Source organism: Perissodus microlepis, chromosome 22 (assembly GCF_051167445.1).
Source record: "Perissodus microlepis isolate ML-2025 ecotype Zambia chromosome 22, ASM5116744v1, whole genome shotgun sequence".
Taxonomy (NCBI): domain Eukaryota; kingdom Metazoa; phylum Chordata; class Actinopteri; order Cichliformes; family Cichlidae; genus Perissodus; species Perissodus microlepis.
Genome location: NC_140481.1, coordinates 2,291,252 through 2,313,059, shown reverse-complemented (window position 1 = coordinate 2,313,059; position 21,808 = coordinate 2,291,252). Strand labels below are relative to the sequence as shown.

Below are 21,808 nucleotides of genomic sequence, written 5' to 3'. Positions count from 1 at the left end.
GTCTGCAGTTTTAAGAATAACTTGATATTTCTGACTGTACAATTTTAATTGTTTACCTACTGACAAACATTTCAAGTTCAACTAAATGAAAAAAACTATTTTTGGTAACCTGAATATGATTAAAAATAATTAACAACACTTTTTGTAATGATGTTAAAATCAGCCCAACTTTTATTTTCAAACACAACAAAGTATAAAAGCCAACATACTGGACACTGTTCTGCTGAACAACAAACAATTATATTGCCATCACTGTTATAATCTTACAATGAAACAAAGTCTCAGATCTAATTATTCTGAAAATAAGTTTAGGCCTACCACAAGTTTGTTTTGTACTTACATTACTTATATAATCAAAATAAAATATTTGTTGTTCTGTCACAAGTGCAGTCTCCGATTTAAACAACACATTTGTTTTTCATTCCAACACAGGAGCTGGAATGTTGTAATGTTTTAAGGATGGCTTGTTTCCAGTCCAGGCATTACTGCCTCAATGACTATCATGGATCGAGGTGATCCAAATGTAGGTGCAGAAGAAAGTCTTTAACTTCCCTTAGGTACAGTGGCAGTGGATGTGGGTTGGAGATGCAATGAGCTTGAACCTGCAGGCGACCATCTTCACTGACCACACCATCTGTGACGGAGGACTCATCTCTCCTGGTGTCCTGCAAGAAAACAATCATATTTTTTGGAACATGAACTTAATTGCTTTCTTAAAACATTTTTTTCTGCCTTTGGTATAAAACAGACTCCAATTTGGACAATCTCAGGCTCCCTCCCCACCGGAGAGGTGACATTCAATGTCCCAATTGTCAGTCTGGATAGCCCTGACCACCACCCAACACACAATAATGTCATGAAAGCATCATTTTAAAAAGGGCTATGCAAACATGGCCAATGACTTTCATTCTAATGATGTGCAAAATGATTTGGGAACAAAACAAATTATGCTGTTAGAAAACTTGCAGACTTCACTATATACAGTGTAGACCCTCTAAACTAAGTTTGGGGGATGTAATCTTTCAAGAAATGCAGACCAAACTGTTGTTGTTTGTTTACTTACACAGCATGTCTTGTAGAATTAACTGGAGTCACCAGGAATTGGAAAACCAAAATACTTACAACAGCAGGAGTGCTGGTCTCGAGCCTCAAAGACAGTAAGAAGCAAGCAGAGGGAGAAAAAACAGAAAATTTTTTAAAAACTGATTTGATCCTTAATGGCGGTGCAATCATTGTAACATAGAGTTTGCTTATGTTGTTAAATAAAGACTAGATTTGACATTAATAGATGCCACAGATGTTCAAAAGCTGCCACAAAGCATGAAAAAAAATGGACGTCTCCGAAAACGTCAGAGCATTTTTGCAAATATGTGATGTCTTGATAAATCGAGCAGATATTTGAACTTTACATAGCTACATTCTCGTCTGAAAATATCTTAAAAGTTTATTTTGTGACCCAGAAAAAGTAATACGTTTTTTAGCTGCGCTCCTCCGCCATTGCCGCGCTTACAAGTATGCACAGGCTCCGACAACCGGCCGACAAATGCGATCCTCCTTTTCCCCAGATTACCCTTTCTGGGTAACAAAATAACCTTTTAAGATATTTTCAGGCAAGAATGTAGCTGTGTAATGCTCAAATATCTACTTAATTTATCAAAATATCACATATTTGCAAAAGTGCTTCCACGTTTTCGGAGAGCTCTGTTATCCACCAGCGCGATAGCTGACCGGGAGGTCAAGGTTCGATAGAGTCCAGGAGCACAGCTAACTCCTGGCATATTGTTTTCAACCCCCCCTGCACTCTTTTGCTACTCAGGTTAAACATGATATATATAATTAGTTAGTTAGTTATGGCTATGGTTGAAAATACCCCCCACACTCCACCCTACCCCTAACGGCTACACCTCCGGAAGAATTTTGTCTGGGCTCTTATCTCACTTTTTTATTTCAAACAATCAACAGAAAATTTCACCGACATAGTTTTATGTAAGGTTTTTAAGGCTGTGGTGTTAATTTTTAAGTAACATGAGCCCAGCGGCAGCAGCAACGCTAAGCTAACACTAACTAGCTAGCAAGATTATAAACCTGGTGCTAAACTGAGAGAAGCCACAAAATCAGTTTGAATAAGAGTAAACATTTACTCACCAAGTCAGTGTATCAGGTAAAGATCCACAGCCATGACAATAATCTCTTGAGCTGACGCTTCTCCAGGTTTGCTCAACATATTCCATAAAAAATGCTGGCACCATGAACATGTGGACTGATCCGAGAGGGAGGAGGACGGTAGTCACGTGGCATTTTCAAAACACATCTTTCATCCTTCTGCCCTGAGAAGCAAAACTTCCAGCTTACTTTGTTTTTCTAAGTTAAGAAAACTCAAATAAATTGAGTTTATCAGCGTTTTTGCATAAAAAGTACTGGTAACTTATTTAAATCAAGTTCTAATAACAAATTGATAAAAATTGAGTTCAGCCTATTTAATATTTTTAATTAAACACAATATTACATTTTACAGTGCAGGAGGTCCTTCATACCAGCTGCTAAAAGACTGTGTAAAACATAATAAAGATGTGATTTCACTCACTTTTGTGCATATTTCTACGTTAGTTATTGGTTGTATTATTTATTAAAAATACTTTTTCATGCTTTGACATTGTGTTACACAGCTATTTTCTGTACACAACAAACAAAACAAGAAAATAAAGGCTTTGGAGTGGTTTGTAAATCTATTAAAAATGTATTTCATTGATCTATCTATCTATCTATCTATTAGGGGTGGAGCTGAACCCGAATACGGTATTCAGATAGGCACGAATATCGTGTTTTTTACAAATACTTATTTCGAACAAATACTTTAAAAAATATTTGTATTCGGGAACAAGAAAAACTGTATATCAAAAAGCTGAGTTTCCTTATTAGACCGCAGTGCGTGCCCGGATGAGTGAGTGACATGTAAAAGGTGAATGACACAGGCTGCTCCACACAGCAACAGAGAAGACTCGGCTGAGCGGTAAAAGACTGAACTGCATCACTATTTTTGTTAAATAGATTTTTTTGTACCTTAACTGGGTTCCAGAGGCAGTTTATAACTTTAGCCGTGCTGCTCTCTGAGAGGAAGCAAGTACCATGCTCTCCTGAGTTTTAAATGCACTTTAGAACAGCACACAGCAACACTACATATGAGCGGGCGTAGGGAGGTTTGAGGTCTTCACTCACCCCGGTTCTGTTAGCCGTCAGGGCTGGGGGGCTGGGAGGAGGTGCTGGCCGTCAGACTGGGGTCTGGGATGGGGGGCCTCCCTGCTACTGCAGATAAGGAGGTGGTCCGCTTGCCTCCACCCCAGAGAGAAGGGTTACATCTCCTGGGTCTGGGTGCGGCTTGCCCCTCTGAGGGCGGGGGTACCTGGACCTGGGATATAGAGTATGTTTGGGGAGTGCGACTGTCTGTGCAGCGTCTATTTGTGTCTGTCTACACGTTGGGTGAGTGCCAAGTATTTGGTTGTGCATATGGGGGTGGGAATGCACGTTTGTGTCCGCGTGTGCCTGTTCGTCTGTGTCTATATGTCAGGTTGGGTCTTAGACTCAACCTCTCTGGGTACATCTCAGGCCCTCCAAAGTACGGAGGCCTATCTCCCCTCACCACACTCCCTGCCGGTGGCTGATGCCTTCAGACGTTGGTGTGTTGGTGGTCCTTGTCGTATGGGGCTGGGCGCTCATGTATGTACCGGCTCACTCCTGGTGGCCGATTGGCGGGGCCGGGCGCCTGTGGCCCGGCTGGGCTCCTTCCGGGGGGTGGGGTGCCCTCAGGCCTCTGGCGTCTGGGCCTGAAGCTTGGTCCTCTCTGGCACAGCTGGCTGCCGGCAGAGCCCGCGGGCACGCCACTGCAACCCCCTCTGGCCTCTGCTCCGTAGCTGCGGGGTGACCTCTCGTTTGGGGCTCTACTCAGCTCTTCCCAGGAGGGTGGCACGGTTCCCCCCCCTTTGGTGGTCCTCCTCGGGTCCTTGTACTCTGGGGCCTCTGGATATCTGGGGCCTGGATCTCCTCCATACCTGCTTCATACCCTGGTGGACGGGGCTATGGCTCCCCACACTCCCTAGCAGATCGTTACATGGAGAAACCTTTGGAATACAAGCATGCTGATCCACACAGGTGTACACACAGGTGTACACACGGGTGTTCACAGACGCGGACTACACCTTTCTTGGCTGCTGCCTCAAAGCACATTGTGCGCTGTCTATCTTGCGTGCTGCACAATATCGTTTATTATTTAGCATCTACTGTTATCTACTGCTAGCTAGTTTATTGTGATGGTGCTGGTTTTTTTTGTTTTTTATTATGTTGCTCTTTGTTGTTTGCTTTCTCTTCTGTTTTTTTTCTCCATACAGGTGATCCAGGTGGTTTTTTTTTTTGTTTTGTTTTTTGTTTTGTTTTTTCCTTTCTTCTCCCCTTTCTCACCGTCTCTTCTCCCCTTTGGTTTTCTTTCTCTCCCTCTCTTTCATTTTTTCTCCCTGTCCTATCCCCCAGTCATGTCTGTCCCGTTTGTAGCAACCGAAAATAAAATAAATTCATAATTATAATAAAGGTCAATCAAATGGACCAATATGGCAAGGCCATGATGATCCACTTGGTAAAATAAATCCGCTTGGCATCTTTCTTGGCCTTAAGACAACAATTCTGATGGCTAAAGATCCAAACGGGACACAAAAAAAAAAGAAAAAAAAAGTTCGGTTTAAAAGGATAAAACAATGCTTCTGTAGTTGTGTCGAATTGTATGCACTTGTGGGAGTTATATGGTACGTTTAAGTTACTCTGTCTTTTGCAGACAGCAAGATATAGGCTACAGGCTAGTTAACCTTAGCATAGCTTCCCGTCACTCATTAACTTAGCTGAAACTTCCCACATGGATTTGGTCAAACAGAAAAGAGTGTTTCTGCTGCTGAGCCACCTCTTGGTCCTGCACCAGCCAAAGCAACTTGATCAAGTTCTGTGTGGAAGCATTTTACACTCAGTGCTGCAGATGAAACCAAACTGATATGTAATGAGTGCAAAAGTCAGATCAGCAGAGGCAGTTATATCAAACATCTGTCAACATCTGTTATGCATAATCACATGCACTTAAAGCATCGTAATCCTGGTACCCACCAGCACCACTACTAAAGAATACTTACACTATAATGTTAATTAGAAGTGTAACGCAAAAAAAATGGATTTTTAGGCCTATTTTGAATTTTACTCGAATACAAATACAAATACTTTCTCCCCCTCAACAAATACAAATACCGGCTGCTTTGCACATCTATCTATTTATTAGGGGTGCAACAATACTCGTATCGATATTGAACTGATCGATACAGTGCTTTCGGTTCGGTACGCATATGTATCGAACAATACAAAATTTTTAATTTATTTTATCAACTTTCCTTCTGACGATGCTATCTGTGTTGAAGCGCAGGGCAAGCTAGCAAGACAGAAGCTAAGCTCGTTGCAACATGGCAAATTGAACCTCCCCCACCCTCATTCAGATCTGGCGTTTGGAACTATTACTGACAGCACTAGCGGGAACACAATGAATATGACTGCACATTTACGCCGACATCATCCTAGTGCAAAGACAAGTGGAAGCAGACAAAAACAACAAGCACGCATGCTACAAACTTTACCCGAGTCATTTAGACAGCCGTTAGCACAGGATTCTCCTTATGGGGACCTGATATGTTTAATATGCTGCTGAGAATATAGCCCAGAAGAAGCGTATAGTATAGCTTTTATTTTGGAAAGAGACATTTCTCTGTAATAAACTCTCTTTTCCAAAGATGAGTGATTTCTCGATCAGATAGATTTATTTATTTATTACTTTGTTGTTTCAGCAACATTACATTTAAAAACTGTACTTTTGAGTTAAAATATATATTTATAATTTTAACAAATGACAAATTAAAAAAGCATGAACATTTTTTGTATCGAAAAAATATCGAACTGTGACACCAAAGTATCGAACCGAACCGTGAATTTTGTGTATCGTTGCACCCCTACTATCTATCTACCCTATCTATCTGTGTTTGTATGTCCAGGATATCTATCTGATATTGGTCCAGTACTGACCCTGTCAGCTCCACACCTGCATGTGTAACAGGAGAAGCTACTGTGACTTCATTTATTTTTTCATTATGTATCACAGGACTCTTTTTATTTGTTAATTCTTTAATAAATATTAAAAAGTATAAGGAAAGCTGTTTAAGTCAAGTTTAAGGTTTCTTTACACATAAACACTTCCCCACAGTGAGGAAACCGATAACTCATTAATTATTATTAACACTGATATTATATCTATACTTGGTATTGGAAGATCGGACTATCCCTAATAGATTTATGATAGTATTTTGTTAATATGTACCAATGTTTCTAGAACACCTTATATAAGGATTAAATTAACAGACTTGCAACACTGATACACAGACAGAGGAATTCAAAGAGCAAAATGATCAGTTTAAGAGCAAATACTGAATCAGGTCAAAATGTTTGGTTTTAAACTAATGTTTAAACACAATTATATGGCTTACGTTCCTGCTTTCCTTGGCTCATAAGCATGGCTGTTCTAACAGCTGTGACATTCTAATTTAATGCAGATTCAACAAAGGTTTCTTACTACCACTGGGAAAACTGAATGTATTCCTAAGGGTCCAACCCAAATCTCCTGGTTCATACATATTCCCAACGCATCACAACTACTGCACCAGTCTGCTTTCTGTCCACTCTCACAGACAAGAACATACATGTCTTTAGCAGATCATCATGGTGGGGCTGCTCTCTGCGTCCTGAGCTGTTCATGTTTTAAGTAATGACTTGTGAAGCCTGACAGATCGGCCGTGCTCTCTCGGCGCTTCGGACACACCACTTAGAGAGGTGAGCAAATCCATCAAAGCGACAGGATGAATTAGTGCAGAGACACCTCACTACCTGTTCAGAGGAACTCCCATCAGCAGTAATTGATTTTATAAATGCTGTAGCATACACAGAATGAGAGATAAAGGTAGCGGCACAATGCTGTGTGCCAGAAACTGCCCTTTTTTGCTCTGTAAAGTTTCCCAAACCTTACAGAGAAACATTGCAATACAAGGAACATGTGCTAAAGAGGACTTGCTTATCTTTAGTTCAACACTTTAAGACATTTTTTTTCTACTTTGTATTATGTTTGTTGCTATTGGTAACTGAAATATTTTGATTATGGATTTCGAAAATGCATCACTCAAATGAATATTCTCAAGTTGCTGCTAAAACAACTAAGTAACCCTGGAAAAAAGTAGCTCTCCATGTAAAAATATGATAATGGGTATTTGTATCGACCGGGGCATGTGTTGGAATGCCCCTTTTTTGATGGAAATGAAAATTATTAAGCTGCAAAGGGCTGAATTCAAAGACACCCCAAAAATCAAAGTGAAAAACTGTCATGGCAGGCTAATCCATTTGGCTGAAATTTTATAGCAGAAATTTAAAATGGCACTCAGTATTTTGTATGCCCCCCATGCGCTTGTTTGCATACCTAACAACCTCAGGGCATGCTCCAAATGAGATGATGAATAGTGCCCCTCCTTCCAGAGCTGGATCATCATATCACTTATGACCAATCTGACGTCCAACCTTCCTTTAATTCATTATATTTTTATTTTATTGTGAGCAGTGTGGTTTGAAAGAGCTATTTTTTAGCTTTACAATAAAGTAACATATAAGACATACGACAACAGTAGCTGGTATCTCACAACAAAACACAGTTAGGCAAAATGCCAATGTCCGCCTCGGCCACTGTGTTCAATGTGGTGGGGTGACATGGTAGCTTCCACAAACCACCCATTCCTACATATTTTTAATGGATGAATTCTAAGAGAATTGAAAAGGAAATGAATGAGCAAATTTATAAGAATGAACTAATTTGTTGGAAGATGTAATTGCAGTGTAATCAAACTATTTTGCTGAGTGTAACATTATTTTTGATGTATTTATTATTTTTAGTGTACTATACTTTAAGTTTGAATCTCCTTTAAGCACAAAATACACAAATTACACATACACACATACTCATACTAACACACGTGCTAACACAGCAGCCCGTGACTTTTCCAGGAACCATGCCCATGTAACCCCTCTGTGGCCAGGATAGGCACGTGACACAGCATGTGATTAGGTCCAGCACACAAGCCGACTTTGAAGAAACTCAATAAAAGCCGATGAGGAAGCCGTCTTGAATAGTGACCAAGATGGACATCAACATTTCATCTTGCATTCTGCATTTTATGTCTCTCTCTTCCACCATTCCACGTCGTCCTTATCTTCCTCACCGTGGCCTTCTCATGTCTGGGCAGCTGACAGCATGTCCGAGTCCAGCAATGTTCGATCCACTTCCTTGAAAGTTTCTAGTTTCTAGTTACATTCTAGTCATCTAGATGTAACGTTTTCAGTGAGTGAAACATTTTGTCGCGTTTTTGTGCTATATGGCAAACAGTGAGGGGAAATACATCTGATTGCAGGAAAGGAATATTGGAAGTCAGGGGTCACCTTGATAAGAAGTTATTCATGTGGCTCTGAGAGTGTGGAGAATGGAGAGTCAGAAGAGGAGATAACAAGACAAGGAGTCTGAGAGTCGATAAATAAGGAATAGAGATAAGCAAGGAACAGAAGGTCCCCTGCTCTACTTCCTTTAAAGGATGAATATCATTGTGCTGACTGACAGCTGTCAGCCACAGAAAAACACTCCTCATACCTGTTTTTTCTCCCCTCTGCTGTGACTGGAAGCCATTCAGAGGCAATCAAATCTAAAAATCAATATGGCCACAATCTTCAGGGCTGCAGTAAGTAATGAAGCACTGTCATTTGCTGCAATGGGGACCTGATAAGGACAATCATTGGCCTATTCCATCGCAACAGCCCTTTGCCCCACATAGCAAAAGGGACACAAATGTCTTTGCCTGTAATGTATTGATTAATGAAGCAGTATAAACAACTTTTAAGTGTGCAGTGACATTAATTTTATCATTCAATTGCACTGAATAATTTTTTATACTGTGCAACAGTGCCACCCTGGGGTGTGTGTGTGTGTGTGTGTGCGTGTGTGTGTGTGTGTGTGCGTGTGTGTGTGTGTGTGTGTGTGTGTGTGTGTGTGTGTGTGTGTGTGTGTGTAGTTTCATATTAATGGAGAGAGACAGGATATCCACCACTTGCACAGATCTCAGGAGGGGATTTCGGTGCACTCCTCATTACAGAAATTCCATAAAGGGATTAGGATTTTGGGCTGCCACTTGGCAACTCAAAGCTTTGGCTCCCTCCACAGATTTTCCTTAGTATTTTGCACACTAGCTAGGCAACTCCATGACCTTGACATGCATCTTTTTTTGTCACTCCTTTGTTACCTTAGTGGTATGTTTTGAGTCATCGTTGTACTTGAAAACCCATTTTCAGTGTTCTGATTGACGGATTCTTATCCAAGTTTTTATAGTACACGGCCTGGTTCATTGGCCCTTCAATGTGATTAAGTTGTCATGTACCCTCAGCAGAAAAACAAACCCAAAGCATAATGTTTCCTCCTCTGTGCTTAATGTGGGGATGGTGTTCTTTGGGTTATATTCAGCATTCTTTCTCCAAACCAGGTGGGTCGAGCTGATACAATAAAGTTTGATTTTGGTTTCATCTGACCACAGTGCTTTCTCCCAAGCCTTCTCTGAATCATTTCAATAGTCACTGGCAAAATGAGCCTGCACATTTTTGAACACAGGACACTTGTAGGCACCGCAAGATTTCAATCCATTTTGGTGTTGTGTGTTACAAATTGTATTCTTGGTGACGGTGGACATCTTGCATCTTGAGATCCTGCATGGATGATAGATAGATAGATGAGATGGTACACACACACACACACACACACACACACACACACACACACACACACACACATATATATATATACATATATATATATTATGGCACAAACATGCAATTGCAACCCCACATGCGTAGTACACTCATAAAGAAATGCAGCACATGAAGAAATGTAAATGTTTTAAAACTCAATCTTGGACGAACAGGAGAGAGCTTTTCTCTGGGTACAGAAGCAGATAAACGATTGTTGACACAGAATATTATCGACACATTTACATTTGTTTTGAAATTCACAAGTAGCATTATGTTTTAAAACTAGCTGCACAAGCTGGTGAATGACCTCTTTTTAGTTTCAAAGACACATTGAGAGGGTACTTCCCAAAGTCTGACTTGCATACGCTCATCTGTTCAGTGTACTCGTCAGTCATGCTGGTTACCAGAAACACTAAATTACAGTTAATTGAATGATTAAACTGAGTTTGCACTGCAAAAACTTGTCAATGATATGGGTGTTTAAATTCTTCGTTACCAAACTGTATGAACTAATGTAACTTACAGGTGAAATAGTGTATCGATAGAATTCAGCCTAGAGGGCACAGTGATTTCACCCAGACGCACATCCTGGAATCCATGATGTCAGTAAAAGCACAGTTAAAAATGTCAAGTTTGAGAGCATGATTAACATAATTACCTCATGGGCTGTAAACATTACCTTCAGATGGCACCTCCCAGCTACAATAGTGTAGAGAGACAGCTATGTCATATTTCACTGCCATATTGGATTTGTGTTCAAGTTGCACAACTCACCCATATATGAGCCTCTCTGCACACTTCATTGAGACAGTGCTACACTTCTTGTGCCTTTTTAAAAAAATGTTTATTTATTTATTGCTTCCCTTGAAGCCGGCCACAGTTGAATTGATATGTCAGTTTTGTTTTTCTTCTCCTTTGTTTCCATTTAAAAGTTTCTTAAATTTTTTTTGAATACAGAATGTTTATTTGTTGTCAGTCTATTTGTGTGGTTGTTACACAATGGTTTAATGTAGTTCAACCTATACAGAAGAAATGATATAGTGTATGTTCGGCATTTTGTTTAAGACTTAGAGAGAGAGTGAATTTGTTTTTAATTTACTAAATTTTAAATGTAAATTATTTATTTGGAACTGACCAGATAAGTTTAGTTTTTCATTTTCTGTGTGTTCTTCTATAACACTTCTGTTTTTCAAATGTTAAAAATAAAGATTTACATTTATCATACATACCTATGAAATGTAAACTATAGATAAAAGATAACATAGAATATAGCATTGATAATTTGACAGCACATTTTCTATGGTTAACTTTTGACAGAAAATAATAAATCAAATTTAAATCAAAATTAAACTTTCTCGGGTTTTCTCAGGAATAAAAAGAAGCCTTTAAGCATCATAGTAATCAGATTTATATTGTTAAATATATTGTTACAAAACAAAAAAAATAAACCAATAAATAAAACATTTTCTCTTGTGCCTTACACAAAGACTGACAATTTATTGTTCCATCTAAAGAAATAAATAAATCTATGTCATCTGTTGACAATTGTGTAGTGTGCTTTTCCTCAGATGCATTATATTTCAAGCTGTTTGCTGAGAGTGACAGTGACAGCACAAACAGTCCATTCTGGTAGACATGTGGTATTGAGGACAAATTGGAATAATGTACTCATGAAGCAGCCTCTTCCCTTTATCCTTTTCCTCTTCTTCTCCATAACTCACATTTCTGTTGTTTCATCTGTACACTACAGAAACTGAACCAAGGGTTTCAAAAGCAGTTCTGTTGTGATTGGAGATTAAATGCCAGGGTTTTGCTTTGATTCAATATAAATACTGGAGAAGAATAATAGATATTACGGAGCCCCGCAGGGGACATGGGAGAAAAAAACAATTAAGACAGACTTTTTCCCGAGTTTGTTTTGCGAGACCTCGCAAAAGTTTTGCGAGATCCCGAGTTTGTTTTGCAAGATCTCGCAAAACTTTTGCGAGATCTCGCAAAAGTCTGTCTTAATTGTTTTTTTCTCCCATGTCCCCTGCGGGGCTCCGTAAGATATAGATATAATATCACATGAAAAGCAGTCTTGTTTAGAATCATTAACTGAACCTTAAGAACTTTTGATTTTTCTCCTCTTAATAATTGTGATGATTAAGTGTGATTGATTAAAATATCCTTAAACAGGACATGAAACACTACACATATAAAGGTTAATTTACACCACTTACACGACAGCTCTCAGAAACTGACACAGATGTAACACTGTCTGTGAAGCTACATTTGAGTGCTTAAAGTTTAAAAACATGTTTAGTGCCATCTTCTGTCAGTACGGAACATTACAACACCTCGTTGGTTGGTTGGTTGGTTGGTTGCGGTCAATAGGCATATATTAATTTATGTTAGTTATATAATAACAGAACCAATAATCAACGATATGCTGTCCACTTTCACTCTGTCTCTTTAGCAGTAAGTGGTTTCCACCCGTGGAAGGCTGGCTCCAAAGTTGTAACGTTTCCAAAGTTTACAGATGATTCGGTTCATGAATTCACGATTGCAGTAGACATGCTCGTGAGTGAGGCTTGCGCTCATCTTCCAGATGATGTTCCCAGCTGCTGATAACCACACTAAAGATGCTCTCTGTCATGACTTCAGCCATTTGAGAGGTGCATGAGCCTCTTTGCAGGACAAACTCAGGAAGCGGAGATAAGAGTTACTGAAATAATCATCTAATCAAAACAAGAAATTGGCAGATTAGTCAGCTACCAAAATGATCTTTGGTTGCAGCCCTACTATTGGGTATAGATAAAAGTATTCTTAAGGACAGTGATAGCTGTTGCTAATTAATTTATAATTCTTGGAAAGGTTCTTATCCACACCAGCAAATTCTCACTCCAAAATACTAAATTTAACACCTCCTAAATGGTAAATGGCCTGTATTTGTATAGCACTTTACTTAGTCCCTATGGACCCCAAAGCGCTTTACACTACATTCAGTCATCCACACATTCACACACTGGTGATGGCAGCTACATTGTAGCCACAGCTGCCCTGTGTGCAGCCTTAATGGCAAAGTTCAGAAAAGAGTATCTAACCTTAAGAAATTAAATATGTTGTAATTAAAACCCTTGAGTATTATATCATGTTTTACATATTGTGTATTATATGTTCAATTTTTTTCTCTTCTTCTCTTTTTTCTTGCTTGCTGACTGTTCATTAATCTGTCTGTGCTATGTGACTCCCACTACATTTCCCTTTCTACCCACCAGGTAGCACACCATTATGTATAAACTAGCTCAACTTCAATAACCCTAAAAAGAAACCTGCTGTTGTTTCTATCATTATTTACATCCAAAGTGATTTCAGAGAGCTGTATGCTTTATTTGCTGTGTTTATTTATCCTTCAGTCAGAGCATGGTATATCATCTTTTGACGGAAACTGGCTAGCTCATTAATTTATATGATACTCACACATTCACATTATATCACATTATATCTGTCTGCATCTATATCTATTTCTCTTTGTTGCTGGCAGAATTGGAACCTTGATATGGTTAAAGGACTTACCTCTAAATATAAACAATTAGCACACCATGGTGTTTTGATTTCCATAACTGATTACCGATGATATCAAAGTTAAGTACGAGTTGTCATTATGAGACCAGTTAATCCGATAGTTAAGTGGATGAGTACCCTGTGGACAGTGGAGCTTTGTACTGGACAAATGGGAGACTTAAAAATGGGAAAACAATTTTTTTAATTTGAAGACTTCCATTTGATTGGACTATTTTGTGAAGAAGAGTGAGTTAGGATTATTAAGGGTTAATTGATTCAAATGGTTTACTCACATTGTGGTTGTGTCAAAGGTTGCTTAACACATTTGTTTATTTGTTTGTTTTTCTAATAAGTTTAGGAGTGTCTTAGAGGTTTAATGAGTTGTAATATAGAAAACAGCTTAAAAATGAAAATCTCTACTGACTTTGAGATGAACACAATTCTTTACCAGCTCCTTAGATTTTACACTGTTAAGAAAAATCCTCCCTGATTTCGCTGTAATGATTTCACACAAATAGTGCAATAATGTCAAGCAATATATGGGGCTAATCCCAAGTTTTGAGAGCACACATAGGTATTCATCACTCACTCACTTTTTTCATAAGTCATCTATACATGTGTCTGCAGTGAAGTGACAGCACCCACATACCCGAGCACTGTATCCCAACAGGATGGAAAGATCTAAAGTAGAAGATAACGGACATGGCTCGTAATTCCCATCAGTGGATGCTGTGACTGCTGGACTGTGCAGCAGACAAGAGCTCAGATGGCAGATCCATCACTGTCGAGGCAGTGGAGGGAAGCATCCCCCCCCCCCCAGCACAAACACACACACACGCAGCCATTTTAACTATTTCCACCACTTCTCCTCTTCCTTCTGCTTTGATCCTTTTATTTTCTAAAATGTTTGATAATGCTGTGACATTTCCTTACTATATATATATATATATATATATATATCTTTAGTAAAGTATATATGGACAAAATTGTGGTGTGTGTGTGTGTGTGTGTGTGTGTGTGTGTGTGTGTGTGTGTGTGTGTGTGTGTGTGTGTGTACCATATCCACCTGTGATCAGGTCACATGTTGTGATCATGATGTCTCTTAATACATTTTAAACTTGGAATACTTTGAAATGTGTTTATAATAATAAAATGAATCATTATAAATTATTTGTATAAATAATGTTAATCTATTATAATAATAAAATAAATAATAATAATAATAGTAAAAATGACACACCAAATTGCATATTCTCCTGCTTTCATCCGAGATCTCTGTCTAGAAGAACACTGTCCTTGGAACAGCAAGGACCCTCAAGCTGCCAGGCCTCTGGTAGAGGACCTGTGCTCAAGGATATGTATATATATATATATATATATATATATGTATATACATATATACATATATATATACATATATATATATATGTATATATATATATATATATATATATATATATATATATATATATATATATATATATATATATATATATATATATAAACTTGGCAGCAGAAGAGATGCATCTAACAAACAGGTATGATGCTGTATCCACCATTTATAGCTCTGTAACATGAGCTCCTGGATGCTGGGTCCAAAAAACCCTCAAAAAATCTGAATCAACCCAAGTGAAACAGTTTTCAGTTTGAGCGCTGTAGGTTTGTGCTATCTCTTTAGCTGCAATGAACCAAACACATGGCAGACTCCAGAGTTACATGAATACCTGGAGATGTAAAGCAGGTGGAATGAGGTTATCTAGTCCCTTCCTTCCTTTAGAAACACTTTGCTTCATGGGCTGCTTCAAAGTGCTGCTATCAAGGTGTCACACACTTCGCCATAAAAGGATTGCTCTATGTGGAGAGGGGAGCAAGTGCTGGGTGGGGGGTGGGTTGAGGCTTCCCTCAGGATCAAACCCAGGTCGTAAGCAGGGCTGGATTTTTCAGAACAACACCCTTCAACGATCAGCTCCAGCTTTAACCTTTGAACTGCGAACACGATTGAAAATCTGGAGCAATGCAAGGAGCAGAGAATAGAGGCTGTAGTCATTAATCACACACTCTTACCATTTCAAACATAATGCACTAGCAACACACACACACACACAATGACAATACTACCATTTTCTATGGCTGCAAAGTCTGCGGGGCTGTTGTGGGAACATTTAAGGTTGATTCCTCTCTCCTTTAACATCAACAGAGATGCAAATCTAAGGCACATATCCCTCATTTGCCCTCATCTGGATGTGAATAATCATCCCTGGATGGTGCATGCAGAGAAAAGAAATAAGCAATGGACTTAAGTGCCGATTCCATGCACCACAGTAGGTGCGATTACCACTGACTTTATGGTAAAACACCAAGGTCAAGTGCTGTTTTGACTGTTTGTGGGAGAAAACTGTCTGAGCTCAGACAATCTGGAACTCACAGGCAGGATCACAGAGGTTACAGTTCATGCAGTGTGAAAACTGAGTCTCCTTGATGCATCAATTTAAAGTTCTACACAATCAGTCTACCTGCCCAGACGCACAGCAGTGTCCTGATTGAAGGTCAAAGGTGAACTCCACACATGAGGTTCCAAGATTAATTTCTAGTTGTTTTAGCATGGGCCTTACATATACATATATATATATGTGTATGTATGTGTGTGTGTGTGTGTGTGTGTGTGTGTGTGTGTGTGTGTGTGTATGAAGACATTTTAAATAAAGTACATTTAAATAAATATTGTGAAACATACATATATATATATGACAGTATAAAAGTGAAAGCAAAACAACTGCCCCATAAATTCAAGTTCTTTATTATTTTTTTTACATAACCACTAAGAGAAAGAAAGGATTTTTAGAAGGATTCCAGTGGTTATCTATGCAGATAATGACCTTTAACATAACTTGCCTATCATTTGTTGTAAACAAAGAACTATTTATATTCATAATAAACAAACAACAATGATTTATCACACAATCTTATGATTTGTATGATATTCATTTAAAGATGTAAAACTGGCTCCAATATATAAAATAGACTAAATTCTCCAATAACCATTTCATTACCACTGCTGAATGTCGTTTTAATGGTTGATAGACATAAAAATGAAAATACTGTCCAATACAGATGTTTGACTAATAAACCAATGCAGCCTAATATCTCAGATGTAGAATAAAATAAACTTGTAAGGCAAAAGTATTAGATTGGTCATTCATAAATTTCATGAAGTAATTCATAAAGAATTTGATATATTTAAACTTGAAAATAATTATGAAAAAGTGAGTCATTTATTTGAGAAGTTTCTTTATGTATTATTTATTTCTATTTTCATTTTCAAACAATAGAGAAAAAGTCTGGATTTGAATCACAGTTTGATTCTATCCTTCCATTATGTTTTTTCCAGAAGAATATTTTTATTGTTTGCTTTTCTAATGGGTAGATATATCTAGTTTTACTAATTCTTTTAAACCTTCTCTAATGAATACAGTTTTGCCATAATAATTATCTTTCTTGATGCCAATTGAAATTCTAAATAACAACGTGGGGAGTGGGGAAAAGGTTTTAAAATTCTTCAAATCAGTTATTTATTAATCTACCTTGCAAAGCAAAAAGAAATAGTGCTGATTTTTATTTTAATCATCTCTGATTTGTGTTATTGTTGGAAGGACAGACACTATAAACAAGAATGAAACCGACTGTGATAAACTGATTAAATTTTCCTGTCTGCTAAAGATCAAAATATCAAAGGGTTATCACAACTTGTGTGCTTTGGGACTGGTGCCATGAAAAACACGAGGTTTTATTTCTGTCATTTAAAATAAAAGGTTAGGGGCAGCATGGTGATAGGATGAATACTCACAGAAAGAAAGTCCTGGGTTCAAATCCAGGCAGGGACCTCTTTTGTATGAAGTTTGCATGCTCACCCTGTGCTTGTGTGGGTTCTCTCCAATAAGACCTGCATTTTGGCTTGTTGAGGATTCTAAACTGACCATAGATGTATATTAATGCTACATGAATGTGGCTTGTACTAAAGCCCTTCAAGTGGTCAGTAAGAATACAAAAGGACTATATAACGGACTAAATAATAAAGGACTATATTCCCACAAAACCTACAGAAGCACTCTTCAACCTCTCCGAAAACAAATGGAACGTTTTTCCGAACAATCCAAACCTCCTCGTGAATCTTCACATTGCAAACCCCTGATGTAGATGAAATAATTCACAGCAGCTGGTGACTAGTCACTAAAGACTCAGTGGAGTCACTAAATGAAAACCAGTGAGTGTAACAGAGCTGGGTAGCTGGGCTGAACTGAGACCACTAAGGCAGCGGCAGGAACAGCAGCAGTGGGGGAATTGCATTGTTGTTATCTGAGACTGAACTCTGAGCCCTTTTGTACTTGGCTCTTTCCAGCAGCCAAGCTCTCATAGCTCTAAAGTGACGCCTCCATGCTGCTTTAAAAGCTAAGTAGCACAAAGGTTGAAGAAGGAACTGAGAGAAATGTTCACTTAGTCGACATCTGGACTGAAAAAGGAAAGCTTCACACATTCAGCAGCTCTTACTTGATGACCACACAATGCACTTGTCCACTTGTGTGTGTATGTGTGTATTTATCTTCAGTTGCACAGCATGTGGGCATTTACAAGAATCCATTTGCTATATAATTCAATTAATGCTGGCCCGCTCTTGATTTAAGCTTCAAACAGCTCAACGAAAGCATATTGGGCTTTTTTTTTTGTTGTTGTTGTTTTTTTTGTTTGTTTTTTTTGGGGGGGGGGGGGGGGGGATTATAGAGGAATGTGGATGTGAAGGTTGTGCTGAGAAGGGGGTCAGGAGAACGGTGAACAAGTAGTGGAGGTAGTGATAATAGGCTGGTCACACTGTGTAAGGTGTGCTGTAGTCATCACAGTGGGACTTTCTTTCCTGCCTCCCATACAGACAGTTTGATATTGTATCCAATGCACTGGTTTATAATAACACTTTAATAGGACTACGACGACTGGTGCCAATGGGACCACTGCATCCTTTAGTCCCAAGGGTGAGAGGGAAGGGAGTAGGGGATTGGGAGGCAGTAGCAGTGGTGACAGTGGGAGTTACAGACCCGAAAGACCTCACTGTGTGACAGTATCCTGTCTCAAGGCCAGTTTGGTATTTAAGCTGTTGTCAGTGACTCAAATCCTTAAATCTCTCATGTTGTCAGAATTTCTATCTATTAACTATAAAAATAAGTACAAGACAAACTGATGAGATCATCCAACCACACAAAAGAGTCACTACAGCATCAAATAATAATACAACATGAGCCAAAATTAAAATAAATAGAATGTTCCAGCAAGATAATAAGATCATTACCACAAGAGGAAAGGTTGTGTAATTAATATAATATAATATAATATAATATAATATAATATAATATAATATAATATAATAACGGGCATAGGTGAGGTCCCTGAATTGCATAAGTGGAAAATAAGGATGGGTGTGTAGACATATTTAAACAGTAATGAAGAAACTATGACACTTTAATGAAATGAATGCACTGTAATTAAATATAGTTTTAGATTACCGTTTCATAAGGTGTCAAAGAAAGACAGAATGAAGCTTCAAAATATTATCCATAACAACTGTTTAAATAAATCAATGTGAACACTACACTTACATAAATAATTGTAATAATAAGATGGAAATAAGACGGGTGAAAATTAAATAGTGGACATTTTAAGTAAAAGTCCTGCTGTGTCTTTTACATGTGCAGCGGTCTACCTAGACTGTGCTGTTATCGGGGTCAAGGCACAGCTCTCAGACAAGAGGCTTAAGCAGAGACAAGAGCCTTTAACACAAAATAAAACCATCAAAGTTCAGCTCTAATCCTCGTTGCGGTGGATAAGGCTGATAGTTAACGGGCTCTATTATAAGCTCTGCTTATCCTAGCCGAGTTGTCGGAGTGTGTGTGTGTGTGTGTGTGTGTGTGTGTGTGTGTGTGTGTGTGTTCATTCCATACTCAATTCAACATGCCAAACAGGATTTATTGTACTGTGAATTGACATTGCCATTCCACAATATTTAAAAATGGATATTGTGGAATGTGTGACAATTCTACAATAAATTCACAATCTTTTTTAATTACTATAACTGATACCATGCCTCAAAATTTGAAACGGGACAAGGAAATATTAAGGGGGGATTTCAGAGAGTACTCCCCAAAGATTGGAGTCCACTTGCAAATTAATGTCAAGAAGAGAATGGTGTCAAAAAGTGGTCACACAACACAGGCTTCTAAGTTTAGTTCACAGTGACCATTTCAATTTTAATTTTAAAATAATCTTGTGTTTAGGCCTGTTATATTTCCTGTGAAGTCTCCGTGTTTCTGTGTATGCTTCGGAGTGTGCGCTCAATGATTTCAGCACCTTGGCCAGCTCCCCTCCGAACCGTGTTTCCCCTATATTTTATTTTATTTTATTTTAAATAAACGAGTCATGTATATTGGGGGAGGGGGGGGGGGGGATACGACCCATAATACAGCCGCAAAGCTGATACACAGATATTATCCGGGACAAAGAAAGGGAAAGTTACTTAAATACGGCTGTGTGTTTAGTTAGTTGGTCATTGTTTATTTAAAATAAACAAACCAACAACAATTATGATTTCTTAAGTGACTACAGCTGTTTTCAGAGAACCTGAAATTACCCCGTGAATGCTCTGCTTCAATGAAACGGAATATTGTCTGCAATATATATATGTAACTCCACTGTTATGGCGTTTGCTCAGCTAAATTAAAGACTTATAGAAGACGAAGAAAAAAATGAAATAGAATCAAATTTATGTTTCCACTTTTTGTTTCCTCAAATTATACGAAATATCAGGCCCGAGAATAAAGCTTATATCTCGCTCTTTTCCAAGTAGACAATCATCAACAGTTTGTTAAATCACGTTTGTGCGGCCAGATGAGCCTAAATCAGTATTGTTTTTGTTTGTTTGTTTGTTTGTTTGTTTATTGTTTATTGTTTGTTGTTTTGTTTTGTTTTCTTGCTATCTCAAAATAAAAACCCCACTTATGACTAGACTTGTATTATATGAACCCGAAGCTGAATTGGGTCTTTTCAAGCTAACACGTTGTTAGTTTTTTGCGAAATATGTTTCAGTTGTTTAATCTGCTCACAGGATTTATTTATTTATTTATTAAGTAGCTAAAGAAATCATTCTAAAGTATGCAGAAAAGCTCATTTGTCACATTTCTCAAAACCGATCCCAAACTCCAACTTCCGTCTCCCGTTGCTTTCCAGCCTAAGAGGCTCCACAGTTTGCGTAAGACGACCCGACTGATCGGGAGTTTTGGTTTGTTAGGGCGCCCTCATGAGACATTTCTACTGCTGTGTCTGTCTGCAATCGAACATGTAGGTGTTACAATTTGTACCTGTTCAAAATGAAAAGTATAATTTTAAAACATACCATGTAATATATTTGAGGGAATTTCCTTCGCGCATATTACGCACAGCGAATTTGAGCGTAAGGCACACCTGTCACAAGTCCTACTGTTCCATAGTTATAATAAAGTGTGTATCTAAACTTTGAATTCCACTTCTATACTTTAAGCAGTGCAATATAAGGTGGAATCCCCCGAACAGTCGCCAGTCTCACTGCCAATGTAAATGCATTTGGAGTACGCACGCTTGAAAGGGTAACAGACCTCACACAGTGTGGAAACAACAACAAACACGGCTTTTCTTCTTCCTGACAGAATAAAACTGAAGTGCAGAAAAGTTGAACTAGAAGAAAAATCTAACTCACCAGGTAAAGCGCAGGCGTCAGAAGGAACACGGCGCACCAACACGTCACCTGCATCCTCCCGGAGCTCAAACTTCCACTAATTTCCCTCGGATGGTAGTTTCGGCTTTGACGACCATAAATCCACCTTGTATCCACTTCACAGCACAATCAAGCCCATCAGCTGCCCAGGCAACAAGGAAACAACGAACCCCATGGCAAGAGAACAAAGCAGAGTTGCAGATTGGGAACAGGATCGATCGGCCGGTGAGGCTGCTGCCGCGGCTTGACGTTAGAGGGACCAGGTAGCGACAACCAGCGCTTACTTAAGAGTTAATCCAGGTAGAGGGAGCAGGAGGGTCATAGTTGTGAGCACGTTCAGGTCTTGACTGTCTAATGGCCAGCACGCTCAGCGGTTGGAGCGTTCCGATCTGAAAGGAATGGCGAGGCTTTCTGCTTTATAACGCGCTGCTACAACACAACCAGGGAGACTCTCGCTCTAGGGGGGAGGGACGAGATGAGGGGGAGCAAAAAAGGCAGGGGAAAAAATAACGGGAGTAAATTCCAAGATGTAGTGAGGAAACATTAAGTTTCCCTCTCTCGTGTTTTGTAACAGAG

General features: G+C 38.7%; 1 protein-coding gene across 1 annotated transcript in view; it reads right to left on the bottom strand.

Moving 5' to 3' along the window:
- nxph1 (neurexophilin 1) overlaps positions 1-21,808 on the bottom strand; it is a 77,383-nt gene extending 55,575 nt beyond the window's left edge. The window contains exon 1 of the mRNA XM_084919539.1: positions 21,215-21,808. Coding sequence (XP_084775665.1) covers positions 21,215-21,268 — 54 coding nt within the window. The 5' untranslated portion in view covers positions 21,269-21,808. The remainder of the gene's footprint in view (positions 1-21,214) is intronic.